The sequence below is a fragment of the Pimephales promelas genome, chromosome 13, assembly GCF_988280905.1.
Source record: "Pimephales promelas chromosome 13, fPimPro1.hap1.1, whole genome shotgun sequence".
Classification (NCBI taxonomy): domain Eukaryota; kingdom Metazoa; phylum Chordata; class Actinopteri; order Cypriniformes; family Leuciscidae; genus Pimephales; species Pimephales promelas.
Genome location: NC_142781.1, coordinates 13,244,867 through 13,272,178, shown reverse-complemented (window position 1 = coordinate 13,272,178; position 27,312 = coordinate 13,244,867). Strand labels below are relative to the sequence as shown.

The 27,312-nt window shown below is 37.5% G+C and overlaps 1 protein-coding gene across 2 annotated transcripts in view; it reads left to right on the top strand.

Annotated features, from left to right (window-relative positions):
* flrt2 (fibronectin leucine rich transmembrane protein 2) overlaps positions 1 to 8,480 on the top strand; it is a 44,300-nt gene extending 35,820 nt beyond the window's left edge. For both annotated transcript variants that reach the window (XM_039692284.2, XM_039692285.2), the window contains exon 2: positions 1,814 to 8,480. In XM_039692284.2, the coding sequence (XP_039548218.2) occupies positions 2,174 to 4,207 (2,034 nt within the window). In that variant the 5' untranslated portion in view covers positions 1,814 to 2,173 and the 3' untranslated portion in view covers positions 4,208 to 8,480. The remainder of the gene's footprint in view (positions 1 to 1,813) is intronic.
* Positions 8,481 to 27,312: the final 18,832 nt, after the last annotated feature.

The following is a 27,312-nucleotide window of genomic DNA, read 5'->3' as shown; positions in this document are numbered from 1 at the left end:
TGTGACGTTTCAGCCATTAGAGATGGTATTTTGGTGTCTGCATAGTTTGCAGGTCTTAACGTATATATTCTAAACTGTATATTTTCTTAACTGATAGTATAGCAACCAATTGACAACTATATGCTAATTTGTTCTATTTAAGCACGTATTAATAAAGGCTGTAAAATGGAAGACAATGAACCAACGTTTAGAAAAAAAAAAGGCCTTTCCATGAACAATAGTCAAAACACATACAATATACATTGTGCATGTGTGCAGATACGCATAACACCATCGGGTAACCCATGACATGAATAATTCAGTGAACTGTAACATACAACATAACATATTATTAGAGTAAGAATACATGCAAATACTAAATTATTAAATACAATTAAATGTGATGCATCATTTCTAGGTATCTTTTTTACTGTTTTACTTGGTGAATCATATCTTAATACTTATACTTTGATTCACTTTTAAAAAAAATGTTTTAATAAGTGTATTGTCTTGTTTTTTTTTACTTCAAAAATCATACATATAATTTTACACTAAAACTACATGTATTCTCAAAATCAAATATACTTTTTTACTGTAGAAGGGAACTTACAGGTAACCAATAGCACTTTTACTGTCACAGTTTTTTACAAGCGTGCACTTTATTTTTTACAGTGTAAGTTATAGTTTGCTGGAAATGTCTTTATACTCACAATATGCATTTTAATGCAAATTCAAACATATATTTGGTTTTGTTCACTGCTAATGCATCTTATTTAAATCACATCTGTCACAGCTTGCTCCTTAGTAAAGATAAGTGATCTCTTGCCAGGCATCGATTGTCTTAACTCTGTTAACAAAGCAGATGGTCAGGTCACAAAAGGAGCAGTACAATGCAAAGATGTTTTCTGGAGGCTCAGGATGCCAATAAGTATGTTATTTTACAGTAACAATGAACATATAAAAAAGGACTGACAGAAAAGTTAAGTTACAGTTTTATGTGCATTTGAAATGTAAATGCCTGCCACAAAGCCTGCTTTCTATGTTATGAGAAAATTATATTATATACCCCAGGTTATGCGCAAAAAAAAAAAAAAAAAAGAACCCTTTCCCCAGTGTTGATTAAAGGGCAGCAGCTGCCATGGACAATTATAAAGCATTTTATTATGACGAAAAACAGTGCACAATCAGCTGACTTTGATTTTTTAAAATGTATTTAAATCACTCAGAAATGAGAAGTCTGAATGGTAGATTCTGAGATCTTGAGCGAACGTAAAACCTCTTTGCTGAGAAAATAAATCAAAAACTAAAAAAAAAAACACAACAACATATTGATCATTTATTGCAGGTAGAGAGGCTAAATTATAATCCGATCCCATTTAATTTGACAGGCAGCATTTGTCACTCTGAGCTGTGTAGAACACACCTTCTCCCTCAACTCATTTCCCCCCCTTTGAGCTATGCTCAAGTGGGACATGCATATTCTATGATTTACAATGAAGACACCATACAGTAAACAGAGATTATTGCATAAGCAGTAGTCATGCACTTGGAAATACCTTTTATAAACACAAAAGTTATGTGCAACCACATCACCTTCATGCGTTGTTAAGTTATTTCCCCCTTTATTTTATATTTTTATTGAAATTTGTGAAATAAATCCCATTTATGCGGTTTTATACCATGCTCTTGAGATTTACAAAGCATTCATTTGAAGTTTTCTAAATTATTATGATTTTAGTGCATTTTATGGAGTCAGTGAACAACGTTTATTGGCGTACTATGCTTTTGTTGTTAACTTCTCCTGTTGTTCTAATTTCTCCTTCTTTTGAAACAGGTCTCTGGACACAAATGTCACATCTTCTGGAAACAGCCGGGGCTGGGGCCCATCAGCACTTGACAGCAGGCTGGGAGGTGGACGGTGTGGCACAGTGCTTCAGCACTCTCTCAGTCACACCCTGCATGGGCCCTACATTGAGTTAGAGCAGTTCTGCAAAGATCTGATTCCTCAGCATGGATGGCTTAAGCGAGAGAACCCATGCACTCTAATGAGACCATCTCCAGACAAGGACTAGAAATTGTCAAGGGATTACTCCTTAAATTCCTGGTTATCTGCAAACCGCACATTAGAATAATCTTTTAAAGGACTTCATTTGGCTGGATTTGCAACATTTCCTTTTTACTCCCTCGACCACTGATGTTGTCTTGCCATTTCCGTTCCCTCCCTTCATTTTTCACTATGGAGTTTCAAGCTGGATTTTGGAATAACGATTGGACTTCATTTCTGCGTTTTTGGTTGACAGTGTTGTTGAGCTTGCATGTGCAGTTCAGCCCAGTCTCCTCCTGTCCCGAGGAGTGCCGCTGCGATCTAACATTTGTTTACTGTAATGAGAGAAGCCTGACGTCTGTGCCTCTGGGGGTGCAAGAGGGATATAAAACCCTCTTCCTCCACAACAATCAGATCAACAATGCCGGCTTTCCATTGGAGCTACACAATGTTGCCTCTGTCGATACCGTTTACCTATATGGAAATCAGCTGGATGAATTTCCACTCAACCTTCCCAAGAACGTTCGAGTGCTGCACCTTCAGGAAAACAACATCCAGACTATCTCGAGGGCAGCACTTGCCCAGCTTCCCATGCTGGAGGAACTCCACCTGGATGACAACTCCATCTCGACTGTAGGGGTAGAGGAGGGGGCTTTCAGAGAGGCTCTCAGCCTCAAGCTTCTTTTCCTCACCAAAAACCACCTGAGCAGCATTCCTATCGGATTACCAGAAGATCTCAAGGAGCTGCGTTTGGATGAGAATCGCATTGCAGACATTGACGAGGATGCTTTCCAGAATGTCACTACACTGCAGCGACTGTTGCTGGATGGGAATTTGCTTGAGGATGAGGCCATTGCTCCGGGAACCTTCCAGGATCTTGTCAACCTCAAAGAACTGTCCCTAGCTCGCAACTCCCTCACCACCCCACCACCGTTGCTCCCTAGTGCATCCCTGACCAAGCTCAACCTGCAGGAAAACCAGATGGACATCATTAAAGTGACGGCCTTCGCTGGGCTTAGTAAACTGGAGAAGTTAGATATCTCTAGCAACCAGCTACAATTTCTTCCATCGGGTGTCTTTGACGGTTTGAGAAACCTGAGGCACCTTAACGCAAGAAACAACCACTGGCGTTGTGATTGCAGCATTAAGTGGGTCATTGCATGGCTCAGGTCTCTGCCGTCTGCGATAAATGTCCGCGGGTTTACGTGTCAGAGTCCAGAAAGGGTGCGTGGCATGGTGATTCGAGAGCTCACCTTAGATGCCATTGACTGCCCTGCAGGCACTGTGTTGCATCCCTGGCCCACCCATTCATATCCATCTACATTGCCACCCCGCAGAACCACCACCATCATCACTACGACCACCTCTAGGTCAACCCACTTCACCACCATTTCACCCACTGCTTTTTACCCCTCCTCAGCCAACCCCACTCCCCCAGTTCCACATTTCCCACCTGGTCCCCTACCTCCTTATGAAGACCCCTTGAAAATCTCCTTTCATGTTGTTAATTCGACCTGCATTGATGTGAGCTGGGAGTCTTACTTCACTGTGACTGCTTACAAAGTGACGTGGGTCAAAATGGGGCAGAGTTTGATGAGCGACATCCATCGGGAAAGAACAGTCCCAGGATACCAACGAAGACTTAGCCTGTCGAATTTGGAGCCCAGGTCTATCTACCGCATCTGCGTGTACGTCCTGGATACTCTTAACACTTACAGGCCAGGCGAGGATACTATCTGTTCTGAGGCTAAGACCAAATCCACATCCACAAACTCTGAATCCGAGCAGGCTGCCCAGCAAGACAACACCTCCACACTCCTTTTAGCTGGAGTGATTGGTGGGGCAGTGTTGGTGGTCTTGGTGACACTTCTGAGCGTGTTTTGCTGGCACATGCACAAGAAAAGCAGGTCATCGTCGTCCAAATGGAAATACAATCGCGGCAGGAGAAAAGATGACTACTGCGAGGCCGGCACCAAAAAGGATAACTCCATCCTGGAAATGACTGAAACAAGCTTTCAGATAGTGTCGCTAAACAATGAGCAGCTTTTAAAAGGGGACTTCAGAATTCAGCCCATCTACACACCTAATGGAGGCATTGGCCTCCGAGACTGTCACCTTAGTAACAATAGCATAGCTTATTGCAAGAGCAGTAACGTCCCCAGTGTGGACTTCTGCCACACATGATGCTTTTCAATGGATGCTACAACCATTTGTTCAAAGAAAATGTAGTTCAATATACTGTACAATATACGTATACATATACATATATATATATTTCCAGGTGCAGTCAACATGGTAATTTATACTGTGGGCAACTATGTGGAATTCTGCTATATTTTCTATTCTTAGTAAATATGAAATGGTTTTGTAATTTGTGAGGCTCAAAGTGGTTTCACTCAAAGACGCTGCATACATGTTGACGCCGGAGATGTTGGCTACCTGCTGCAAGTGCAGTCCACAGGTTTTGCCTCTCAACCACTTAAAGATCTTGAAAACATTGCTAACCACACAACCAAAACATGCCCTTTGTGCTGAAATACAGCAACCCCTTCACACAACAGTAGTTAAGTTAACAGTGGTCAGGAAACCAAAACACAGCTGATTAAGCTGCAGTAGAAGAAAAAAAGAGCTGAGTTTTTATTTCTTTCTTTTTTTGAATTGAAGTGCACTTTCAAATGCAGCAGAGAGCATGGGCAGTCATTCAGGAAATGAGCTTTTGTGGAAATCACATTTGAAGGGAAAAGGACCACTCTTCAACACCCTGCAGTTCTCAGAAGGAGAGGCTGACATCCGTGATTGCGGTAGAGAGATGGGCCTAAGGGTTCCTCTGCAAGCATTTTCCAGGGCATGCTTATGTTTGATTTTACCCACCAGGGGGCAGCTTGTTTCAGTCCATTCAGATAATATTATCTCAAATTGGACACAAACACTCTAGAATGTTATATTTCTGACTTTTATGTGGATAGCTTTTGTGCTGGAGTCTTATTTTCAAGTAATTAGCAGCCCAAACATACAATTAGGTAATTGAATAGCTAAGCCCCTTAGGTAAATTATGAATATCCGGAGGGAGCTCTGTAATCTGCTTCATGTTTTCTTAAATTCTAAATTTTAATACATCAGAAACAATCAAAAACCAAGTCTGTATTTCCCTTTAATATACTTAAATTGCCCTTTCTGAACATGTTCTGCGATTTACAAATTAGGCCAGGGTATTACACAGAGCTCCACCCCTCTATCTATTTCTGTTCTCTCACATGAATGTGATCAGGAACATTATACAGTGACATCCCCATCATTGTCTAGCTTTTTCCTTTACTGACCAAAACCCTTTTTAATCATGCATCACATCAGGTGGGATGATGAATGAACGTTTAAACGAAAGTCTTCTTTTCATGGAGAAGAACTGGCACATGCCAGATTCTGCCTTTGAAAGAGTTTCTGATCCCTGCATGAGTGCAATTAGGACTATTTTTTAATGGCGCACCAGTTTTCCAGGACAGAGAGCCGAGTTTGGAATGCAGGCGCACTGTGGAGAAGTATTTATCATGCGCTGTTACTCATAGACTTTAGTTGCTTTGACAAGATTGTACTTTGTGGGTCGAGTTCAAACCCCCACTACATAATCCCTGGTCTAAGAGGGGGGTAGGGTAGAAAAAAAATCAGAGGTTATTTTCGCTTGGCAGGAGGATTCTGGATTGGGGAGAGGACTTGTAGTTGGGGTGGGAGTCCTAATTGTTGGAGTTAACTATTCAACGCCCTCCAACTTGCCATTATTAGTAAGGCTCAATCCCAATTCACCCCAATTTCGCCCTACCCCTTGTTTTCGAGTGTACCCATTGGCCCTTAAAACAGAGTTACAATGGCCAAGGGGTTGAAATATTCCCCTACGAAATGGAACAACCCTTCATGAACCCGATACGTCATCAGTCGTCGGCGATGGCTCTGCCGTTACAGAGGTTTTATAGGATTTCTCCATGACAACGACTGACAATCAGCGCAGCTGCTCTTAACTTTGAATAAACATGATGATTATAACATACCTTCCTTGAAATGTCTTTTCTGATCGGAAAGGTCATTTATTATACAATTTCTTAATTTAAATGACTATAGTATTATTATAAGAGTAAATAAAGCGCGGTGGATAACACAGTCTCATCCCAAGTCATCATATAACTGACGTCTTGGGACATCTTTTGACCATACGTCAACATCCGCCTTTTTAGGGTACCCTTAAACGTCGGTTAGTTGACGATCCCGGGCCGTCATACAACTGACGCTTTACCTTTAACGTCAGTTAGGTGACGGGGTAGGTTTAGGTCTGGGGTAGGGTTAGGATCTGATAACGTCATCTAACCGACGTTCAAGGGTACCCTAAAAAGGCGGATGTTGACGTATGGTCAAAAGACGTCCCAAGACGTCAGTTATATGACGTCTTGGGATGAGACTGCGCTGCGGTGGAATCAACTGGCGCTAAATTTAAATGTTTAACCGCTTGCGAAGCCATCTTGCCGGTGATTTGCCATGCATTCCGTGAACTTTCTCGTAGCCTCTGAAAAATCTCCGTTTCGAGTAGCCCTACCCCTCGATCTCAACAGGAATCGGGACACCCTACCCCTAGACGTGAATGCGCAAAACGTTGAGTAGGGTAGGGCCAAGGGGTGAAATGGGATTGAGCCTAAGACTAGATCACGAGATACTTGTTTACATCCAAATTGCTTTTGGAATTACTCGAAATCGAACGGATGTGTGATTTCTGTGACTAACGGTTGGTGCTTGCACTGGTAAACTACCAACAACACACAAGGTTTGCCTCAGTGCGTGTTACAAACAAAATGCTCTCTAAAAGGGGGGGAAAAAAGGGCTACTGCACTTCTGTGGTCTTGAAATTGTTTCTCATTAGCATCCCAGCAGGCTGCTCCGACCACCCCGTCCCTACTTTCGTTGAGATCTGGAACATCCTAGGGCTCCATTTCTCATCTGAAGCCTTTTAACTGATGTGTACACCATTAACAATTCATTTCAAATCCTGTGGCCACCCGTAACTCTTTTTAACAGACTTCCTCCACACAAGTCCGGTGCGGTCGTCAGGCTCAGGTTCCCTGAGAGGAGGCGGTTGCAGTGGCACAGACCCAAATGAATCGCTGCAAAGTTAACCCGTTAGTGAGATAAATCGGTCTCAAGCCTCTCACCAACTTATTTTCGTAGAGAAAAAAGTAAAGGCAGGCTAAGCAGAGGAAACTATTTGTGCCACTATCCAGTACATCATTCCCTCTACTGAAGACCTCAGGCCTAGTGGAGGGTTTTTGCTGGGTCGTTACCAAAACCAGAAATGTTTCATACTAAATACGACACGGTTTTATCTATTGCCTTACTGTAACCCAGCAGTATGTCTTAATGTGGTTCAAATGAGGGATTTGACATCATTTATGCAGAGATCTGTGGATTACAGTGAGAGTTACACATTTTGAAGGCAAGGACTGAATGGAAAGCACACATTGTGAAGGGCAATTGCAAACTACACCCTGACAGCATCAATAGATGACATTGCTAACACGCCAAGGTCTATCCTCCAGACAAGAATGGTGTGTTATGATTCAGACTGAATCATTGCCTCACTCTTGTGGAGAACATTGTTCTTTATTTTCTATGGATGAGCTGAAAAATCACAGAAGTGGCCCTGTAGTCAAATGGATGTATTACACAAAAAGGACTTTGAGCAATGCCTTGCGTCCATAATTGGAACCAACAGTCAATCCGTCTCTTGAAAAAGCACATTGATTTGGTTTGGAATAATTACTCGAAATGACTGTGAGGTCAGTCTGAACAAAGCACTACCACACATGTGGCTGAATATATCTTTAATCTTTTTTTGTGTCCCTTTCATTATTTTTTGACAGAATATATTTTGTATTATGTTTTGAAAGTTTTCACACGTGCAGTTCGGTAGATATCCACGATTAAACCGTATTTAATACAGACTTCAGCACATTGGTGGATATAGTGGTTTTACATTAGGATAAAGCAAATCTGATATTTGAATGAATTGATTACCAAGTGGCAGTTCATTCTAACAGCCAAGACTAGCTGAACAACAACAACCACAAAATGTCATGTGTTCTGGGTATTCTGTTCTTCATAATGAGGATGGGGAGCGGTTCTATGATTTTTGAAACAGTTTGTTTGAAAGATATGGGGATTTGTTTGGTCTTTAAGATGGGTTTTGCAAGTAGAATCCATTGGGAACCAAAGTAACTTTTGATTGCTATACGTACATTTAACTTCTTTTGTTTGTTTCCACTACTAAACTGTTGTTGTTGTCCCATGTATGTGCCTTCAATTGAACTTACAATGTAAAGTCCTTGAAACCTTTAAATGTTTTGCACAAGTTGTAAATAGAGAACCCAAGCTTTTTTTTTTCTTTTTCTTTTTTGGAAAATAAAGGAGCCATCAGAATTGACCACTGATTGTGTCCATTATAGCCAAATCTCACTTTTTTCATTTTTTGTTTCATGATGCATGATCCATTAATTAACACATTGCATTAATTAACACATCAAATATAGGTTAAGTTTCTCAAAGGATGAGGTACCTGAGCAAAGTGCATTTATATGTTACATGTGCATATTGAGTGCAGATATAAATGTAACAACATAAACCATGTATTTGTTTTCTGTTCCATTGCACTCAATACAGGTTTATTTATTTATTTATTTATTTATTTATTTGCAAATGCAAAATATGTAAATGCCCCTTTGCAATTATATCTGATCAAAGTTTTGGGAAGCCAAAACCAGCCAGCAACTGTATGAGGTTTTGCACATCTTTTGAAATAACTCTCCAAAACATATTGTACACACAAGTGTTTACAAACCTTTTAAATGGCACTTCAACTATAAATATTTCATCTCATGTGTCACTCTCAAAATACGCACTTGAGTATTTTTTTTGTCTTTTTTTTCCAGTACAAAAATCTTAACATTTTTAAATCAAGATACATATACATGACGTTTACAACCATGACATGTGGGGAAACAAAAAATGTTGTATATTATGGAAGCAAATTAACAATTCTTTCCTATGTTTTACTAATTAGTTCCCTCATTTTCAGTAAACTGTGCGAACAATATAATTTGGTTCCTCGTTTTACTAAATAGTGACCACATTATACTGCATATTACACATTATAATTTGTTCCCTTGTTTTTGTAAAATCAAAACAAAGGAATTAAGTTATTCTGTGGCTATTTAACCAACATTTAACTAAATATTCAATTACATTTTATTTTAAATGTAATTAAAATTTAATTTAATTAGTAATTTGTTATGATTCACTAAATGAAAGAACACAATATCCTTAAGAAGCAAAACTACTGAAGACATTAAGTCTTGTATACTGAAAAATAAAAATAGCTTGTTTATGCCAGTGAGGTAAAAAAATAAATAAAAATAATAATATTGTTCAGTTTGCTTTTTTTTTTCTTACCCCATCGGGAGATGATTGTTCTTGTTTTTTTAAGCAAAAACTCACTTAATTATTTTTCATACAACATTTATTTTTAACAATTATTTTTTCTTGTCATTTAATTTTCTCCTCAAGTTTATATTTTGATTTAAGATCATTTTGATAGGTTTGCAGTGCACAAACTTGCTCTTAAACCTGGTTTATTTGCAATGAATCACTCAGCTTCAAGGTTATGGTTAATCCATTGTCTCGAGAGCCGGAGATTAGCTGTGCTTCTCTTTTCCACAATAATTGTGAGAACATTTCACAGCCTTTAGTCGTAAAGGTGCGGACTGTCGTCCTGAAAACCATGGCCTCATAAAATATGAATGTTGCTCTTTTAATGATTTGTACCAAGTGGCCTCTCACACTTCCCTTAAAAGATGTTCCTCCTGGAAGGGTGAACAAAAAGTCTCACACCTACACTTAGTTTCATTTTCAAAACTATTTCAACATTTTCCTTGGAGTCCAATAGCAGCAAAGTCAGCAGACAGATGTCTGATTCTGACGGTTGCAAAAGACACTTCTCAGTTCCATATTTTCCTTGAAGCAAAAAAAAAAAAAAAAGGAAAATTATGTTTCGACAAAACTATAGTCATCTCTTTTGCTTTTCATACCAAAAAAAAAAAAAAAAAAAAAACGGTAATATTCTATTTGAAAAGAATTGTGAGGTGGTGTATTTTCTCTGAATTGATGCTGAGTCTCTCCTTATTCAGAGCTGAAGGCTAAACTGAGTCTTCCTGATCTCTGGGGTAATCTGCCAGGTTAGTGGTCCTTTGTATGGCTGACTTTATTGATCAGGTTCGCAATTATTACACAGAGCAGAAGCCACTATTGATCGTGCGTGATTATCCTGTTGAAGCCTTCCTAGGACGGTTTAGATGCAATTTTATCGGTACATGAAGAATGATGCCATGTTTTTAAATCTGTCTCATGATTCTGCTCAATAAATCAACATGAGCATATTTGCAGGAAATAAGTGAAATCAAACCCAGCTGAGCAACCTCAAATCCCAAAGAAGTTTTGTTCGAACCGTCTGGAGTTTATAGTTTCTTGACAAATATCTGGGTTGCGTTGCACATTAAAATGCAAAACCATAGTTTTACTTCTAGGCATGCCTGTTCCGTCATCTTTTTAACTTCCAAGTACGCTGCAGTGTTTGTGTCTGTTTTTACATTTTGTGACTGTATTCTGGTAGCAAAACAAGCTGATGCTGATATGCAGTTGTATTTCGTACAACCCGATAAACAAGCTTTGAGCAAGTTTCTCTCTTGCATAAACATTTTCTTTTCTCGTCCTTTTTTTTTACTTGACTTTCTTTTTTTCTTCTTCTATGAACTGAGACATTTATCATTTCTGCAATGGAATTAGCCATTTTTAGCAGGACTGTCTATGCTTGCCCAGAATTTCACATTGACGATTGTCAAGCTTAGATACACTCTCAGAAAAAAGGTACGAAAGCTGTCACTGGGGCTGTACCTTTTCAAAAGGTACACTTTTGTCCATTTTAGGTACTTATTTGTACGTTTTAGGTGCTAATATATACATTTTATGTGCTAATATGTACATTTTTGGGGCTAATATGTACATTTCAGGTGCTAATATGTACATTTTAAGTGTTGATATGTACATTTTAGGTGTTAATATGTACATACATATCCATGTAATGGATTTTTTTTTTGTGAAACCTCGGTTTTATGAAGTGACGCAAGTGCTTTGTTTAGGTAAAAATAGTAGGCCTACGACTTTACTTTCAAAATATTAATCTCCAATGTGCATTCACGCAACAACGTCTACTCTCACGCCAACACAACATACATCCGTCGTGGTGCTCTCGGGAACACACATTGGATATTAATATTTGGTTAACAATTGGTTTATAATGCGCAAAACAAACAAAATCACTTCACAAAATTAATGTTAATCCACTGGAGTCATGTGGATTTCATGATGTATTCACTACCTTTCTGAGGCTTGAAAGTGGTAGTTACATAAGCTGTCAATGGATGGACTGAAAGCTCTCAATTTGTGTTCTATCAAAGTTCAGTGAAAGTCTTATTTTAGTCTTTTTTGGTTAATATAACTCTTTAAGAAATATTGATAAATTTATGAAAAATTCAAATATATCGCACTCCAATGATTTCATTTGAATATATATTAAAAAAAGATGAATCTTGCTACTTATTCAAAGCAGTTGTTTTACCTTCGTTTTGTTGCTGATAGTAAATCAAGCAAGAAAGGTTAATCCCCTCTCATTGTCCTAATGGTACATGCATAAGGACTTTAATCAAGAATCATCATGGACAATTAACGCAGCACGGATCATTTCAAATGATTTAATTTCACCCTGTAGAATATTCCGTTTCACCTCTAATGAGCTGCTCACTAGATTTGCTAGTTCACTTTTTTCGCCATACTGATTAAACAGGAAATAACTAACAGTCTCAACATGCCATGGTGTGGGTCCACGGGTGCTGCGATTAAAATATCTAATGCTAATTTAGACTAGAAAAGGTGATAAACGTCTGTTATCTAACTGCAAACTTGAAACAGGGGAGCCTGAGGGCACTCATAACTTTTTCATAATGATTTCTTGTCATCTTTTAACACTAAAGGTCAAATTTTGGAATAATTAAGTGTTTTTTTATGTTTTGTTCATGTTTAAAGCTCACTAAAGCTGCATTTGTTTGATAAAACAGTAATATTGTAAAATATAAATGATCTGTTGATCGTTTATGATTCCAGTGATGGTAAAGAGGAATTTTCAGCATGATTACTCCGGTCTTAAGTGTCACATAAACCTTCACGAATCATGTGTTGATGCTAATTTAGTTGGGGGTATTTTTTTAGCAACTATTTTTTTTAGCAAATTGAAATTTTTTTCCATAGCAAATTATTACCAATGTTGAAAACAGTTCATTTTGCAGCTTAACCTTTTTGTGGAAACTGTGATACTTTATTTTCAGGATTATTTGATGAATAGACAATTCAAAAGAAATTTGAAAAATAAATCTTTTGTAACATTATCATTGTCTTTATAGTCACTTTTGATCAATTTCATGTGACATTGCTAAATGAAAGTATGGATTATTCGTTATTTTTTTGCTATATTTTTACAAATATAGTAAAATACATTTTTTAATTGATATATATATATATATATATATATATACAGTCTTTTGGTACTTTGATTAAATAAGTGTTTAGTACTCCATCTTGTGTGAGATCAAACTTTGCTATAATTGTAATAATTGCCCTCAGTCTCATCTATATGGTACAGTTTTAAGAAAATCCAAAGCTATTCTGTTGTGCAGGCAATAATGTGTGAGGAATTATGAAGTTAATAGAGAACAATTTATCTTCACAACAATTATACATTTATAGTTTTGTTGTCACACTTCAATTTGCTCTAATGAAAAAGTCATTGCCAGTTTAATGTGATGTGACAAAACATTTAAATCATTAACACACAAGCTGCCAGGACCCATTGGCACACGACAATACAAATGTAACTTTTTTCCTCAGCAACAATAGAGTCTGGAAACTGCAGACCACCATATGTGCACGTTGCAAAAGGGTTCAGGGTGCTGCTGCTCAGGTGGAACACGCCAGATGTAACCTTCATCAAATCACTCAATGTGAGTAAGACCCATGATATACCAGAATTTTGCTGAAAAGAGGAGGTTAAAGTTCCTTGCGCTCAAGCCGAAGAAATCGCAGCTACCTTCAAAGGCAAGCTGGTGCCTGCTTCAGTATCCTTGTGTAATCATAAAGAAGAAGAAAAAAATCACAGGAAAGTGCTTTGACAAACAATTTCCATTCAGAAAGAGCAGAGCTTGGTCATTTTCTCTTAGCTTTTCACAGAACTTTGTTTGACTTTCTAAAATGGACCTTGGAAAATCACAACATGTTGCAAGTCCTAAGATCAAAACATTTTACATTTATGTTCTAGGAAGCTGATTTGTTCCCAAAACAATTTACATGAAAATGCGAATATTGTTTGAGTGGGACTTACTAGATTAGACCGCAAAGAATACAAGTAGTTTTAAAAGCAGACTGAGGAAAAAAAAAAAAAAAATGTCTCTTAAAATACCATTTTGTTTTCTTGCATACTTTAATGAAACAGAAACAGAGATTTAGGATGTGAAGTGCTTAGGATGTGTTCAGAAACATCAACATAAGCAAACGAGACAAGAACCAGCTTTGGCTGAAAACATGGTCCCATGAGAAATGCATGATGGTATTACAGCAGTCAGGGTCAGGAAGAAAAATTAGCTTTAATGCTCAAGTGGGGAGTCTCTGCAGTCAGCCAACACAGCATTCAGCACAGCAAAGGACCATTTACACAACACAGAAACTGAAAACTTTTTACGCGTTCTGGCCGTTCATTTACACGACAACGGCATTTTGGAGCCTGAAAACGAAAGCTTTTGAAATAAAGTTTTAAAGTGCACGTTTAAAACTATACCGTTATCATCTCCCCGTGTAAACCACAAAAACACAAATTTGTGTAAAACAGTGACGTCATGTGCATACGAATTACATGTTCAGTCTATAGGCGTGCTGCAAAGTGACATCACCAACTACTGGCCAGGCTTGATAATAGCGTTTTTAGCTGTTTTCGCAAATCCATGTGAACGGGGATTGTTTTGACAACATTGTTGTCTGTACGGGAAAAAGCAAAGAAAAGACGTTTCTGTCCATCGTTGACATGTAAACATACCCTAAAACAAAGTGAACTAATACTTAAAGTATCAATGAAGTGATTTGATGGTTGGAAATCAATTTTGCACAGTCCAGACACTGCTATTGTAACGGAGGCCAGCTAGTTGTTGCTGTGCAAGTAAACCTCACTCCTCTGATCTCAATTGACGCTCTAGCGACAGGCGCTAAAACGCTGCAGTCTTTAGCCTCCTTGTTTGAGCGCCCGACTCTCACGCCAGAGACCCGGGTTCGAGGCCCGCACAGAATGGGGCGAGTAGGACTTGAGTGGAGGGGTTACATTGGTGCCATGACCCGGATGGGAGTGAGGTTTGGGGGGTGAGTGTAACGGAGGCCAGCTAGTTGCTATGCAAGTAAACCTCACTTCTCTGATCTCAATTAGTGCTCTAGTGACAGACGCTAGAGGGTGCAGTTTTTAGCCTCCTTGTTTGAGCGCCCGACTGGAACGCCAGAGACCCGGATTCGAGGCCCGTACAGAACGGGGCGAGCAGGACCCGGGTGGAGGGGTTACACTATGAGCATGTAGGATATCTGTCTGCTGCTGTAAAACAGACATACATAAATCCCCTTACTAGCCTAGCCTACAGCAAACTCTGAAATTTGCATGTGATTACGTGTAGATTGCATGTGAAGTACATCAGATTGCAACCTCTATATACCTCTGAACAGATTAAGAATTTAACAGGTCCAATTCCCTTTTGCATATATATATACACAGATATATATATATATATATAGATATATATATATATATATATATATATATATATATACTGCTTTGTCTCAAGTTCTCTGAAATCAGAGTACTTGAAAATCATGTCTGAAATCATGTTGTTTAATCTGTTCCAAGGAATGGTTGACATAGTGGCTCCAAGATATTATAATTGTAAGCGATTTTTCTTGTTTAAAACCAAAAAAGAAATGGTCTGTGGATTCATTCACAAATGTTTGGCAGGGACCTGAACTATTCCTACTGATATTTGAATGAAATTGGGATTTTTAAAAAATGTAACTCAGATGGAAACGGTTAGGTAATGACATTGTATTTAGCAGTGATTTTCTATGTAAGCGTGCCAATACTGTACAGAAGGGCTAGACAGAACATTTCAAACTGAAGTAGGATTACAAATTTGAATCAAATTGAATATAGTTCCCATTCTTGTATGCAGAGTACAGCTGGAAACACTGCAACAAGATGGCATTGCTCACTGGAATTATGCCTCTATATTTGTTCAGTTGGAGACTTTTTTTCTTTTTCTCCCTCTCATTAGTATTATTGTTTTGACTTTTCTGCTAATAGTAGCAGTGATATTAGTCATGTCGGTTACAGTAGTATAAACAGTTGATGGACCCCATTGACTTCCATAGTATGTTTTCCTACTATGGAAGTCAATGGGGTCCATCATCTGTCTGGTTAGCGACACACTTCTTCCACACATCTTCCTTTGTGTCCAGCAGTTTGAAACAACTTGACGGTGAGTAAATGATGACTAAACTATTCCTTTAACATGGTTATGTTTGAATGATTATTGTTCCAGTTTATTATTATATATATATATATATATATATATATATATTAGGGCTGGGTATTGAGACAAATTTCACAATTCGATTCGATTTCGATTCACGAGCTTGCAATTCGATTCGATTACGATTACGATTCAATTCAATAGCGATTATTTTGGATATCAGTTACAATAAATGGCCATTTTTTCTCAAAGGAATCAAATCTCTTAAATGCTGTAAACTATGGGAGTCTAGTTGTTGCCTATAGGCTTCATTAGCCTAATATGAAGGTAATATTGAGCTTTTTTGTAGCTATACAAACACTTAAATTACACTTTTATTTCTTTTTATAATAAGAAGATTATATGAAATATAAACATTTAAATGGTGGCTGTCATATAAACTTGCCATATTTATTCAAATATGCATTAAATATTAAAGAACATTAAGATTATAATGCATATGTAATATGGTGTATATATTTAGCAAAATGCTCCTCTCTAGAGTTATTTTTTCTAGCTGACTAACGAGTTTATATGGGTTTTCTGAGGTAAATATGACGATACATGACATTGATTACAAGCTGTTTAACTGACGTCTTTCCACGGTCGAAACGCTGATTGAGCGAATCAATGTGACATGATACGGATTTCGATAAGTTGTACTCTATCTTTTAACACACTTTCAGATGCTCATTCATGTTTATTTCGCGCTGTGACTGGTATTATTAACCCGAAAGAGAGATCAGTGCTGCTGCTTCTCTTGAGCTGTGCCAGAGCGATCTCACGCCACAGCGCCAAAACCTTATTTATGTTTTCGAATTTCTAAAGAAAATGGACGTAATTTGAAAATTGAGACTTTGTTTCATATCAATAGTAACAAAGGACAAAGATTATTGCGATTTTTTTTATTCGCGCAGCCGCGATACATTGTCCCATTCATTCAAATGAAACAGGATGACTAATCGATTCTTGAGATTTAAGAATCGATATCGGTTTGTAAAAATGAGAATTGATTAATATCGAGAAAATCGATATTTATTACCCAGCCCTAATATATATAATTAAACACTGATATTCTTTCATTGTGATCTCATTAGCCATGTTATACTATTAATGGTACTTGTAATTAATTGTAATACTAATTGTAATACTATGCCTACTACTAGTAGTAAGGTCAAGGTCAATTATTATGACTGCTAATATTCATTGTACTACTAGTAGTAGTAATAATAATACTAGCAGTAGCACTACTGTAGTTGTCAGGATTACTACAATGACTACTAGCAGTTTAATAGTTGTGTAGTAGTAGTAGTAGTCATAGTCATTATAGAAGTAGTCGTAGGAAGTACTAGGCATACTTGTAACAGTACACAGTAGTCATCATCGGCATAGAAGTAGTCATAATAGTATTAATGATGGTAGTATAAAGTAGTCATTGTAGTAAAGTTGTAAGAGAAGTGTTCGTTTACAGTTTTCTTGCGGAAAATAAATTGATAAACAAAAACTCGCCTCTGTTCCCAGGTGAACCGCGAGCTGGGTTACATATGCTCATAGTTTCCAAAACTCTAGCCCAAATTACATGTAAATGACTTGGAATGTGAAGAACACAGCAGAGGCTCAAATGGCCTATCAAGCATATGCTGTGGCCACCAAGAGCTCTTGATAGAAGCATCTGACAGCACTTGAGCCTGGCGAACAGATCAGACTCATCCAGCGAGACATGGAGGGGCTCCAGTGGTGTCTCATTTTACCGCCACATCCCCCGAGATCACAAAAGCAAAATAAACACAAAGGGTCTGTCTGAAACCTCGCCATCTACATAACCTCCAAACTGAAATGAAAGCTCATAAGTGACTGAACTGAGATGCCCTTCACAGGCAGCAAATTCTTTTAAAAATGAATAGTACCCCTCTTAACATGCTCTAAGGCTCACCTCAAGCCTGGCTCACAATGTGCAATTTTCTCTCAATCTAAAATCTAAATTTGTGTTGCATATCATAAATGGAAAAGCTAATATTAACACTTTTAGCAGTGAAAATGTTTCACATTCCCCAGAATCATAACACAAATATTATGTAGTGCAACTGGCCTGATCTACAATGAAACACAAAAGCAAACCAATTTGCAGATGAAAGGTCTATCCAAACCATGAGTGAAACCAAAAAGCAGTCAAATCAATGTGCTTTAATGCAAAATACAACCCATTTTCATTCGTTTTAATGCAAAATAAGACTCAACTGACGCAACAAAACACTCTTCTTAAAGTAACATTAATAGCAAGCCTCTAAAACGTATTAGACAATACAATATGAAGAAATCAGAAAATGTAAATAAGTGAATCACTTTTTTTTTAAAATAAAGTGATTCAATCAATCAAATGGCGGTGCATTGTGACTTGCTTCAAAATGAAGCACCTAATATCAGCAAAAAACAAAACAAAAAAAGAAACCATTTACATTTACGTTCCAAAACTGACTGTATTTCCCTGAATACTCGGCAAGATAGGCATTTTGAATTTTTTTTTTAAGAAAAATAAGTCAATTTGGTACTCGCAATAGAGGCAGCTATGAAAGTGTGTGAGTGCAAAACATGCGGGAATAATTAAAATGGTCACAATACAAGCACTATTCAACCGAATTGAGACTAGTGAGAGACTGGGAGAACGTGCAGCTGGTATCTGTGTATCGATACTGGAGAAAATGATTATTGGAATGATTCCAGATATTTCAGTATCGATACATATTGAAATATCTATATTTCTGACAACACTATAGTAGCTACAACTATTAAACGTGGTTAAATGTCACAATAACTCTATTAGTTGTGTGGGGTGGGTGTAAATTATGTGTGATCTGCTGTGAAGTTGCCATCATGGTGCATTGTGGTCTATGGATCTGATTTAAATGTACGTGTTGAGTAGACTCGCTCCATTAGTCAAAATTGAATTCGGCAAGTTCGGAATTTGCTCCAAAAAGAATTGAAGCTATCTGTTTTTATCCCACTAGAACATTTTAAACAATTGCTTAAATGTTACAAATTTCAACAATGCACTGTTTTTTTCAATTACCATTTATGTCATTTTTAAATTGTTTTACATGTATTGTAAATCTGCTTTGTTCTGTTTGTTTCTGTGTAAATTGTATAATTTTTGCCCCCAGGGCTCCCTTGTAAAAGAGATTTCAATATCTCAATGGGACTGGTAAAAATCACCTGGTAAAATAAAGGATAAATAAATAAAATAAAAATCTATCAAAATTGAGGCGTTGAGGGTATGTCCAAATAAAATGACCTCATCCACTTGAGTTGAATGCACTTCAAAATGGTGTTGGTGATTCCCCCAGGTGAAGTGCTTAGGGAAGTTCACAATAATATGTCTAAAAGTGGAGTTAAACACAGCCTCAAGCTGTAAATACACACTGTCATCCAATGACCAACTTTCTTTTTTTCAAGCTCAATGCTAGTTGTTAGAGAAAGTAAATCACAGCTACTGTATAATGTTTTGAAAACAGTCAAGCTGCTGTTAAACCCAGTAACCATTTTGATTGATGTGTACACTAGGTTATGTGGACTGGTTAGATGAAGTATACTATGCTAGTATAAGTTCAAATAGTTGTAAAGCTATTTTAAAGTCCACTCAAGATGAAGACAATCAGGGTTCAAAATGAAAGTGAATAAAACAAACTCAGGTAGAGTAACAGGCAAGCAGTGACAAAACAGCATGCTAGGCACAAACAATAGCGGAAAATGAAATTAATTAACTGATGGACTTAAATACACAGGGTGAATGAACTCAATGACAAACAGGTGACAACTAATTAATCAATAATTGTGGTAACAAATGAAGAGTGGTAAAATGGAACAAAGGGAAAGGGTAAATTAAGGCTACGTTCACACTGCAGGGCTTAATGCTCAATTCCGATTTTTTGAAAAAATTTGATTTTTTTGCAAGGCCGTTTACATTTCCAATTAAATGCGACCTTTTGTGATCTCCTGTGTGAACGTGAAATGACCCAGAAGTGACCCGCATGCGCAGAAGAGTAATCAACGGTCCAAGACGTCACTTGTTGTTTGCAGAATAGTTCTTTTTTTCATATGTTTCGAGCTTTTGTTTTATTATTATTATTGCCACAGCCCATATACAAACACAGATGACAATTATTTTATCGACGGGCAGTTTGCACATAAATGTAAGATTTTTCCGATCCTCACCGACCTCGTCATAAAACCCGTTTAATTGATAGTGCGTGTCCGCGGCGCTCCTTGCTTTGTCACCGGTGGCCGCGGTGTTGCCAGATTGAGTGGTTATTCGCTACATTTTAAGACATGTTCGCATGTGTTTTAGCCAGGTTTTCGCTTGGAAGGCTCTATATCTGGCACCCTACTGTACAAAGTTATACTGACAGAGAGCGCACGTTCACATACACCAGAATGAACGTGTTCACAGTAATGTTCATCAGGCAGTAATACAGTATTTTTATTTCGGGCGAACATGAATAATATGATACGCGAAAATATGAACGCGTTCATGCACTATTGTTCATTGAACGCGTTCAGGCGTGCCCCATAACAGTGAGGAAACGCGTTGGAGTTAGCGTGTATTGGCTGGCTACAGGTGCGTGCAATGACGTGCGGGTCGGGTATATGTGACCTGGCCGTTCAGATTGAAGTCGCATTTCAAAAGATCGGATACATATCGGATTTAGACCACATACCCAAGTGGCCTGGGTCGCATTTGAAAAGATCGGATCTGTGTCGTTCAGACTTTCATGAAAAAGTCAGATACAGGTCGCATAGGGGCAAAAAAAAAATCGGAATTAGGTCGTTTCAGCCTGCAGTGTGAACGTAGCCTAAAAGTCCAAGAAAATGAAACTAAACAACACCAATTGACCCTTTGCAGGGAGCTTGATTGACCTCCACCATTTTGTCCGACAAAGCAGTCAGGAGAATTAGTAGATTAACATGGGAGGATTTGAACTTGAAAAACTGAGTGTATACTGATGCCTTTCTGCGGTTGAAACATTATTCCTTCGTATGTTCATTCATGTTTATTAGATGCTATAAATGAACTAGAAGGAAGAGATGATTCACGAGCAGCTTTAACTGATGCTCGAGTCCATATTTTAGTGAACTCGGTCTTGTCATGGACTCGTGTGCGTTTTGACTCGGAATTGACTAGTACTCGAACATATCAGGACTCGGACTTATTCCCGAGTCCACCCAATTCCCATTCAAAACATATTATGATTATTGCAGTATGTTAATTTAAATTGTTTGATTGAAACGTTCAATGACTGCTGACTTTCTTGTATGCAACTGCGCAAGACTATAACGTTCGTGGTGCGCAAATGGAGCAGGACCCAGGTCAGATGTGATGTGGAGCCTCTAGCTCAATTATATTGAAAATGTCTGCCTTATCATCCTTAATTCAGTTTGCATATACGAGCCACACAGAATTCGTGTGCAGTAATTTAATGTAAAAGAGCACTTACTGATTGGAATAATTTTAAGTCATAATTGTAAAATTAAATAAAATTACCTTTACACCACTATGTGGCCTTTTTACCATTGTACATGTACATGATTCCATGGTATATTTGGTTTACTGTTTGAGTATGGTGCCAATTTTATTGTTACCACCAAATATTGTACATATTCTTGAAGATAACCTAAGGTTGGGTCTGAAACCAGACCTAAAGATATCCAGCCTCTCTGGTCTCGACTCTCCTTGGTCTCGGTCTCGACTCGTACTCGAACACTGGTCGGGCCTTTGCGAACGGTCAATTGAAAATGACAGTAGAAGTAGTATTAGTAGTAGTAAAAAAGAAAACAGCAGTAGTACATGTATGGATTACTACAATGGTTACGTGTATGGATAGTACTAATACTACTACTACTGTGTATATTAGAAGTGTAGTAGTGGTAGTTGTAGTAGTATGGTTTACTACTATGACTACTCACTGTTGTACTACTACTATAGTAGCATGGTGTAGTACTATGCTGGTATAAGTTTAACTAGTAGTTGCAGTACAATTATGAATGACTACTATTCTAACACAGTCTCGTCCCAAAAAGTCATATAACTGACGTCTTGGGACGTTTTTTGACCGTACGTCAATATCCGCCTTTTTAGGGCCCCCTTAAACGTCGGTAGATGGCGATCCCGGGCCGTCATACAACTGACGCTTTACCTTTAACGTCAGTTAGGTGACGGGTTAGGTTTAGGGTTAAGTTTAGGTCTGGGGTAGAGTTAGGATCCCATAACCTCATCTACCGACGTTTAAGGGGGCCCTAAAAAGGCGAATATTGACGTATGGTCAAAAGACGTCCCAAAACGTCAGTTATATGACGTCTTGGGATGAGACCGGGTTGACTATTAATGATACTATTACTACTACTACTATGCATATTAGAAATATAGTAATAGTAGTAGGTTTACTACTATTTGACCACTAGCTGTACAAGTAGTGCTACTACTGTAGTCATAGTAGTACAATGTAGTACTAGAGATACTAGAACTTTTTTTTACTATTTTTTTTACTTAAAAAGTTATTTTTAATATTAAATTAACTATGCAAACACATACATACTGTATACACAAATGTATTCACTACATGTTCATCAAACATCAGACAAAAGTTTCTCCCGTCATGAATCACTCAGAGGCAGTAAGTTGTTTACGAAGACTTTTGATTCAGCGTTTCCTCCAAATACGAACTTGATACTGGCAGCATCATTTTCCACATTCCACCAACACATGTTGAACAGAGGTGGCCAAACCACATGCAGAAACAGACAATCTGTATTCGCATGAGACAGAAGTTTGTGCCAGGAGCTGTTTGTGCTGCATCTGTATGACCTTGGTGTGATTGCACCAGAAGCACTTTAATTTAATCGGTTGTTCCCCGCAGGAGCTTTACATTGTGTGAAGACGTAGTTGCACACTCTCCTCTATGCTGAAAGGACGAAGTCATCAATAGTGATCTGCTCCGGAGAATAAATCCACATCTCCACACAAAGGTTTAGGAGACGGTGGAACACACTTCAGCGCCAGTTCCTCTCTCAAACTGGGTCGCTATTCATCTCCCAATCAATCACAATTAATTTGACTCTATATTTATCGTCAACAGGAAGACTCTTTAGTCGAGAGAAACTATGAGATGTTCTGATTTGAACTAGATACACAGTAAATGATTTCTGTTGTTTTCACAGGATTATACTGTTTTTCTAAACAGTTTCTTACTGTATAATCTATTTAAAGTAAGTTACAGTAGATTTAGTTGTTTTCACAGTATTATTTTGTTTTTAACAGTTATGTACTGTACACACAGTTGACGGAATGTTACTGTAGAATTTCAATGCATTCTGGGAAATTATCAGTTACTGTTAATCTAAATACAGCAGTGCAAATTGACCATGAAAAACAGTTCCAAAATTTCTACTAATGTTATTCTTACATTTAAAAAAAAAATGTAGCACTGGGTGACCATTAACAGTCTTAATTCAGTGGGGTGTGCATGAGAGCGCAATTGAAATTTGAAAGAGTTTCTCTGTTGTGTCAGTGCTGTCATTTCTGCCGACCTGGAACCTCTTCATCTGGTAAGTAATAATTATTATTATACGGATAACTTTAAAGTTATTTAGAATAGCTGACCATGATTTCGATATTCAATTTAATCTATTCTAGACATTATAAGATGTGTATAATATTATACTCTTCAATGTAGCCTATTTTGGGACATGTTACTTTAAATTTAAATACATTAGTACGAAATGACCGGGAATAATAACCACAAAAAGCAGCCATTTTTTTGAAGAACTCTTCAGTTCCCTTCCTGTAAGAGCGCGCAGACCGTGCATCAAACATATCTGGGGTGCGTTTCCCAAAAGCATTGTTAGCCAACTATGGTCACAAGTTCCATCGTTATCAGCATAGTTCAACGAGTCGGTGTTTCCCGAAACAATCGTTCCAACGAACATTCTCTAACAGCATTGCAAAGTTGTGTGGTTTGAACGACAGCTCTCGACCATGTGGTTAGAGGCATAGTTTCTATATTGCATCACATTTGGAGGTAATAAATCCTTATCTTGAGCAAAATAAGCAAGCTGACATTCAGTACAACCGGTGCCTTTTATTTAGTATACATACAAATGTAATTTACATCTTTTAGTTTGTCAAAAGATTTAAAGTAACGTGTTTGAAGAGTGCGCATGTGCGAACGTGCTCTACTATGTAAGAACGAGCCAAATATTGAGTCTGGTAATAAAGCAAAATAACTGAGAACAATTAGAAATGGTCCTCAGATTACACAGCCCGTTCTCATCCTTTAACGTCATATAGAACGCTATATGCAAAAACGGCGCTATACTACGTACATGGCTCCCTTTATCGTTAATATAACACGCGAACCCAAGACGTTATAAATCCTTTAGCGTGAATATGACACGTACACCCTACCCCACACCTAAACTTAGCCCTCACAGCACGTGTTATATTAACGATAACGGGTGCCATGTGCGTAGTATAGCGCCGTTTTGTCACTAGCGTTCTATATGACGTTAAAGGATGAGAATGCGTTGGATTACATGTTTGTAATTTCTATTAAAAAATCTAGCGTTAATTGGATCTCAAACAGTTTCATTAAAAGCAGTTTTTACTCCACCACGTGCGAAACCAACGTGGTTGAAAGATACTTTGCGACAATGGGTTTCGGGAAACAGTCGTCACTAGCTAGTTGATTTCTCCAACAATGCATCGTACTATGGTAGTATAGCAGCGAACTACGTCGTTGTACGGGAAACGAACCCCTGGTTAGTATTCATCTTCATATTTTTACGCAAACCATATCAGTTACTTACGTTAACAGATTAATATTAGAAAGAACTGGCCGCGGCATGTTCAATAACGTCTGTATTAAGTCAGACGCGGATTTCTTTACTGTTGATAGCCTAAGTCAGTGGTTTTGTAGTCCATGAATGCATGGGTCGACGCTGTTTTGGCAGGACACAGAGAACCAACATCATATTGTATTTTACATCTTTACTTTTGCACGCTTTATAATAGACCTTTTTCACAAAGAAACGGAAATACGTAATCGTTGTGGAAACGGAGTTCCCGTCAACTGTCGACACATCAGAAAAACCTACTCTGGGAGGAAAAAATTGATCAGAGAGTCTTCAAAACTTCGAAAAAATGTAAACTTGTCATGGTCCAGTTGTTGATGACTTTGTAAAATGCTGTGGTGATGCTTAGCTGCAGCTGATGTATAAGACCAAATATATGATATTGATTTCAGAACTGAAGCTCATTCTTCCCAATATACTGTACGTTCATTAAAGGTAAGAAGGTGGAGTGTGTGGAAAGTTATTAATATTTAGGGAGTATTATTTACAATAAACTGCATTTTGATGTGAATACCAGAAAGAAGTCTGTCAGTTTTATTCAACAGTTATCCTCTAGGTAATGATTTTTTTTTGCACTGCTGTTTCTATAGAACGATCAAAGATGAATAACAATTTATACAAATATTAATTTATCCCTTTTACACTCAGATTGTTAAATACTCAGAATGGTATATTAATATTTTAAATTTATATGTAGCCCACTGTTGTGTGTTCTTATTTATCTTGTCTTATATTGTGGTGTATATTTTTATGTGCTTATTCCGCTGGATACAAATATCTTAATAAAGTTGAACATGAACTAACGTTACTTCAAAATACACAAATCATAAAACATGAAAAATAAACATAAACAATGACGGCTTAGTGAATGGTGACATGAGAAGTACAGAAGATCACAGGATCAATAACATCCCGCCAGATTGCCTGAATCCATTTCCGTCGAACTTCATCGACAGGGAACTGACGAGGAAAGGAATGAAAACGACAGGTATGGCTGCTTTTGGGAATAACAAAAAAGATCGGTACGCAACAACTCTCACTAGTTGCCTGCGGCGCTATCTGTTATGAATGGAGCGGAAGAAGATTACCACGACAATTGCGTGTTTCCGGTCACAAATACAGAAGTTGTGAGAAAGGTCTATATAGTATAAAAGTATATAGTCTGTTTATATATTGTTCATACAAAATATTTCACTAGACTTCCTGTCAATTGTCCATGTTTTTAGTGTGTTTAAACGGTTTGGTTAATCTGAAGAATGTTTTACGAGTCCAAAAAGACTACATGCTCTTATGCTCTATGATAAAGAATAAAAAAGAGGGAAAATTGACTACATTTAAGAAAAAGTATGAATGAATCATTGAAACATGAATTATTATTATTATTATTATTGATATTGGAAATATTGGCTGTAATCAACAGAAAGATGTCAGTTACATAAGTGGAATATACCTCTATATAATTACCAGAGAAATTAAAATAAATATACATATAAAAAAAATAAACCCTGTCCATCACAATGACAGATATAATTTGTAGCGTAACCATGGATCAGAGATTTTATTTCTCAGCTATTTTAATAATCTGTTCCACAGAAGCGCTCATTTTGGCTGAATATTGCATGGGTTTAAAGGGGTCTCCATGCTACCTGAATGCCAATGTCTTACACTACACAGACATACATGACTATTGGACTTGCTCATTCTTTGTGAAATGAACCAGTAGAATGAACACAGAGACATTCCCATCTATTCTACATAAATGGCAGAATAGAGGTTCAATGCCTCCAATGATTCAGAATTATACGGTTGATGATGCAAAGGTGTAGGTCGCCTTGTAATGTATGCGACTATACTAGCAAACATGACTTTAACCCTGAAAACACAGACTTTTTTTGTTTATTGTTCTCGCAGATTTCATATGTTTATGCAAACGGACAAATCCATTACGTTTCACAATTTTGCATCCCAAAGTAAAGGCATTTTGGTGCAATTATGTTTAAAAAAAAATGGTTACTAGTATTTTTCTACTAAATATAAGTAACTTTGCCACTACTGTACATGTCAACTAACTGTCATTTGACTGACTGTCTGCTTAATATCTGCTAACATTTTATTTTGAAGTTCCCCCAACAGACATTGTACCGACTACACTTAACTTGGCAACTACAAGTCAATTTATTCTACTAACCCCAAACCTAACACCTAACCATAGCCTAACAGTCTACTAATAATCTAATGAGAGTTAATTGACATGTAGTTGCAAAGTTACTTATAGTTAGTAGAATGTCTAAAGTGGACTATCAAAATAAAGTGGAATCAAATATATAAATAAATAGTACACAGTAAGTACACAAATTTGATATTTACTGTGAACACTATTAGAATTTATTTTATAAACATTTTGGTAGTTGAGCGTAAAAATAAATAATAAAAAACAGGGTTTGTGTACAAATCTTCATATTTCAGTTCTCTTGTGTACTTATTTTAGATGCTACAAACCCAATATGTTGTTTTATCATGATCCGTTTCAATACATTGAATGACTTTATCTTCATGTAACCAGCAATTGCAATTATGTACAAGCTCAACAATTCATTAGTTGTGTTGTTGTTGTTGTTGTTTTCAAAGCCATTTTATGCTGCCTCGGCTGTTCAGATG